Genomic DNA, 5,516 nt, shown 5'->3' with positions numbered 1-5,516 from the left:
GCACAATCATAATGTGGTTGCAGGGAGGGGATGTCCTATTTTCCCATATTTCTGCGTGAGAAATGCAAGGTGTGGCGTGTGAGCTTGTTGAATTGTGTCACGTGTCTCACGCTCATGCTTAGCCTAGGCCTATCACATATTTTACGAGATAACGCTTTAGAATGATTCTAATTCACTCACACCTCATTTTCGCCAAATTTGCGATGGTCCCGTCCATTTCCCATCCTTGAGAACCAGAAAGTGAAACGCTAACGCTAAACATAGGCTACAAGCAAATATTAGTTATCATATCAACCGTCCCTGCTACAAGGGGGGCTGGAGTATTAAGCTCAACACATTTCAATATCGCTGCATCAAATTACCACAATGGATACCAATCTGTCAAATTGAGATAGGGCGATCAGTTACACTGATTGAGGCTAGGCCTACTACAAGGACCGATTTAGTCCACGTCAAATTTTTATACTTTCTACTTCTAACCTACTTGGTTGGAGGCGTGAAGCCTACAGGCAAGCACTGTACCGCAAGAGACAACCAGCGAAGTGAGTCGTATGGGAAGGTCTGACAGTTAAAAAATTTGTTCAGCGCAAACCGCAAATAAACCTATGCTTCTGTCATGTATAATAGTTAAGTGGCACAAGCGTGCCCTGCCCTGTATTTAACCAAAGACAAATAAAAGTATGTAGCCTACTGCTTTGAGGTAAAAGTGCACATCCGCATTTTGTGAGGTAATGCAATAACTATAGGGGTGTTGTAGGCTATTGCCTTACAATAACTGCATAGTCAAACCAGTATTTTTTGGAGGACTTACCCGCAGGAAATGCAATATTTTGGACAAAAACTAAATTGCACTAGTAGTGCAAAAGGCCTACATTGTACATGGAAAAACGTATTGTATTGCACTGCACTTCAGAAAAGCTGCAGGTTTTTGTTACATGAACTATAGTTCTTTTTTGTAACACCCCAGCATGATTCTCGCACTGGCACGGTCTCTGCTGGTGCCTTTAGGGTGAGTTAGCTTGTTCAGGCCTTACTAGGTCAATCCTCTGCAGACTGGCCTCTAGTGGCTGGAAGCTTCAACTCAGGCCGGCCTAACTACATACCATTTTACAAACCAATAAAAATGAAGGCAATTTAACACAATGACATAGTGTTTACTTGACATTTTTTTCATACAGCATAGTTTATAATGACTTAAAATAACAGAATGCTTTGAATTAGAATGGAGTGTTTGTAGAGTTTCCCTTTGTAGAGTTTAACAATAACAAGAACAAGTTTCAATAAGCATTTTGTGCAATTGAAAGAGGAATGTGAGTAATGTCAATTCTACAGCAAAAACCTTTTTCACACTAGAGGAGTATAATTCATCCAGAATAGTTGTCTTATGAATTACAGTCTTGGGATTGTAGTGTAGTTTCCAACATTTTAAACTTTTAGTTAACATTATATTCCTGAGGAAATAAAAATGGTCAAAAGATAATCATAATTATTAAATCTTGATAATATATCTGAAAAGCAGAGACACTTCAGGTTAGGTGAACTCAAAGATAGAAAAACAAATGATTTTGGTTTCTTTTTCTGTCTGTTTGACCAGATTAACAAGATACAGTGGAGGCAGTAATGATCAATATTGCCACTGAATATTTGTAAAATTGGACACTAGAAGGCCCAGGAGTAAATGTAACAAAGTAAAAATTATCATTCCTGCCTTGAAGAATGATTACACCAATAAAACAACTGCAAAATACAACAATATTGCAGAGGTAGATAAGGGCCTTTCAGAGAAAATCCCTTGCCTGTCTACTTTAAGATTACTTCAACAGTTTCTTGTGGCCCAGAAGCAGACAGTTCCATAAGGCCTGACGTTCCTTGCTCAGTACATACAAACATATAATCAAAAGAAGTCAGGGAAGTTAAACAGGGTGTGTGGCTGTGATACAGAGCAATATAGCAACATTGATTAGATCCAGAAGAAACACCATTCACAGTCAGTTACTTCCTGACAGACATCCATTAAAACTGGATCAGTCAAACATACCTATCTCAAAAATGCCCTCTTGCATTATAAAATACAATTTTTAATTGATGGACAATCAAGTACTGGACCACTAATTACAAAAAAAGTAAAAACTAACAACCAGCCATTAGGTTTCGCAGACAACATATTTTTGAAATGCATGTGAGAGGTTAACCAAATCTTCTTCACTACAGTCTGCAAACACCTGTCAGTCAACTGGCAGCTGTAGGACAAGGAGATCCTTATGCCAGGGCTGTATGTTTCTCTGAAGAATAAGGACTCTTCTGTCTGTCTGGGTTTCTCATGGCTGAAGGGTGTTGTCTCTCCCACCTCACCTAAAAAAATACTAAGACAATATTGTTAAATAGTATCTTTCACAATCACAATGACTAAGTGTTCCTCCTCCACTTTGCCTGAAATCCTGATGGCATTTTTCAGGTATTGCTGAGCAAAGTCACATGGTGGGAAAGCATACAACATGCCCCCACCCTCTCCTTCTTTGGACCCTCCCAACGGCAGGCTGATGACGCCTGCTGCCTGTTTGTTTCTGAGGTATGTCACCAGGTTTCTTAGCAGGCGCTTCTGTAGGCCAGGTTCAGTAGGGGGGAGCTCTCTCTCCATCGGGGCTTGCAGGGCCAGCAGAACAGTATAGCCCTCTGGTCCACCCAGATGAATGCGACGCATTACCTCATCCAGCTTGGGCTGGTCCAACCGCAGACGCTGCGCGATCTTCAATTGGCCAGTACTGGTGGGCTTGCTAGCTGCAGGGTCCCGCAGCAAGGTTAGCGCAAAAATAGAGCTACCCTCCAGCAGGTGCATGTAAGTGGGAAAGCAGCTGTTTTTCAACACCAGTGATCCATGCCAAACCTGACTAAGAGACTGTGCAAGTTCAAACAGTGTGCCTGTAGGTTTCTGGTTCTTTTCTGTCTGCGAATCAGCATCAGTCTCACCATCACACAGCTTCCGTTCAAGCAGTGTGGGGTGTTTTTTGTGTGTGGCTGAAGGCTCATAGCTGTCTTTGCGAATTTGCTGGTTTGGAGAATGGAGTCCCCGTTCAGGTGATTCTTCCTTAGGCTCAGAAGTGGAGTCTGGAAGTCGCGTGCATGTTCGTTCTGGGCTGTCCTCTGGTGACACCTGGCTGCCACTGCCAGATGCTCTGGTTTTAGAACGCTCCCGGTCATCAAAGAGCCTCTCACTGGATTGACTACGGCGTTTACGTCTCTCTTCCCAGCTCTTTCCTCCTCCTCGCTCCATATCCCGGTCCTTTACCCAGCGTTCCCTGCTACGGCTTCTGCTGCGTGCACGGGTGCGACCAAACACCTCCAGTGCTGCCGTCCGCCGTTCCAAGCTTTTGGGGGGACTCCAGTCTGTCTCACCCACCAGGGGACGTTCTCGTTCAGAAAATAGTGGATGAGTGGGAGAGTGCCCTCGTACCCTCAGCTCCCGCTCTAGGCTTCGGTGGTGGCTGTAGCCATCTGCGAGGTGCTCGTAATGGGCTGGGAGGCCTGGCTGGTATTGCTGAGGGTATCCACGGGGAGAATCCTCAGCTTTGGCAAAGTCCACACGAAGCCGTCGGCTGGGCCCACCCAGAGGGAAACCTCTCATTTGTGTACAGGCAGCCTGTGCAGCATCTAGGCTCTCATACTGAACATAGGCAAAGTTATCACCTTTCACATAGTCAATGGTGCGGATGCTGCCAAAGCGGTCAAACTCGCGTGCCAATGCAGCAAGAGAAATGTTAGGTCCAAGACCCCCAACCCACAGACGTGTTGTAGGGTTTGCCTTACCATAGCCAATCTTCACAGCATTACCTCCAATGACGCGTCCCTGCATTGCCACTTTAGCTCGATGTGCCATGTCTAGGTTCTGGAACTTGAGGAAGGCATAGGCTCCTCCCTGGCCACGCGCGGGTCGCTTTATCACCACTTCCTCTATTATGCCATATTTATCAAAACCTTGTCTCAACTCAACCTCTGATACACTGTGTTCCAAATTACCAATGAAGAGGTTTCTGGTAGCCCGCTGGTCATCTTCTGGCTTTAAGTCCTCATCTGGTACTTGATAGGTGTAAGGACGGCCTCGTTCATCCAACACACTGTAGTAATCCAAGACCCGGTCACGCTCCCTACTAAGGCCCAATCCATCAACTGGGTAATGTCGGGGTCTTGTATCTCTAACACCAGCCCCTGGGGAAAGGGACCTTTGTCTGTACTGGTAGACACTATGTAGGGGCACATACCCGACATCAGGCGGCGTGCAGCTGCGTCGCCTCATATACATGGGCTCCACTTTGAGTGGGCGATCATACAGTACTAACCTGGCTTTCATATGCCGTGCCTCTCGTGCGTTCTCTGTGTGTCTGAAGTTCACATAAGCGACACGACCAAGCTCCGGAGTATGCGACAGTTTCACACTGACATCTCCAAACTTTTTAAACTCGTGAAATAAGCCGTCTTCCACATGTTCGTCAGACAACTGAGATCCAAGATTGCTAATCAGTAATGTTTTGTATTCTAGCCCAGCTGCCGTTCGGCCACCTAACAATTCGGCGGATGATTTACCCATCACGGATGCAGTTCGTAGAGGTGGGCGACCGAGTAAACCAATTTCATGATGAGCACGATGCAGCAAATCCCCGACGGCACTCCTCTCCTCACGCAGCCTTGGCTTCTCTCGCTCCCTGCTCCTGCTCCGCGCCTGATGCTTGTGATAACATCTGGTATCCGCAAGCGACACAGCAAGCGACGTGGGTCCATCATCTCTACGGCTCTCTTCTCGATCCCTCTCCCTTATTCTCTTTGGTATTCCTCTGGCAGGACTTGAGTCACGCTCGGCTTGTCTTTTCATTTTTAGGCGATGCTCAACTTTCCCGTGCGAATGTAAAACAATGTTTGCAAGCAATCCCTCCAATGTGACGAGAAGTTCACATCAATTTGGTCTTGTGTGCAAATCGGAAAAAAATGTAGCGGGAGTGCCACCATGAAATGGCCAGTAAGGCGATGTAATCGACACAAACACATTGACAACGTATTAGCATCCTCTAGCTCTTACTCAATCCGCCATCTTGAACAATAGCTAATGTGTGCGCGCGCTCTTTGGTTGAGGAAGGAGATGTGAGCAGACGTCGTCGGAGGGATATGACATCACTTCCTCAGAGGGTAAAATCAGAGCCCGTCTACGGAGAGCCTCCCCACTCTCTATTAATCCCATACAAACCGAATTTGGCTGCAGTTCACCAGAGTTCACCTAGATGGCGATCGCGGGCGAGCCCAAAATACATGGGGTCCTATGGAGCTACATGGCTACATTTATTGTTTTCACCTATTTAACAACTGAAACCCTCAGATTTTATTTTATTTTTCGTAAAATGGATATGGATTATCAATCAAAAGTGAAATAATCCGGGAGTCATGTACTTTCGTTTTCTTACAGAATGGGTCGTTGTTGCCCATAACACGCTAGCATTGATGCTATGCTATGCTATGATCATGCTAATGAA

General features: G+C 45.5%; 1 protein-coding gene across 1 annotated transcript; it reads right to left on the bottom strand.

Annotated features, from left to right (window-relative positions):
- Nucleotides 1–1,133: 1,133 nt before the first annotated feature.
- Nucleotides 1,134–5,111, bottom strand: rbm15b (RNA binding motif protein 15B). The gene has a single exon (XM_076268039.1). It carries the CDS (start codon nt 4,862–4,864, stop codon nt 2,378–2,380), a length of 2,487 nt encoding a protein of 828 aa, XP_076124154.1. The 5' UTR covers nt 4,865–5,111; the 3' UTR covers nt 1,134–2,377.
- Nucleotides 5,112–5,516: the final 405 nt, after the last annotated feature.

This window comes from Alosa pseudoharengus, unplaced genomic scaffold, assembly GCF_046254945.1.
Source record: "Alosa pseudoharengus isolate Yale_2024_CS ecotype anadromous, Long Island Sound unplaced genomic scaffold, YU_APseudo_1.1 YU_APseudo_1.1_scf_5, whole genome shotgun sequence".
NCBI lineage: Eukaryota > Metazoa > Chordata > Actinopteri > Clupeiformes > Clupeidae > Alosa > Alosa pseudoharengus.
This window is presented reverse-complemented; position numbering and strand designations above follow the sequence as displayed.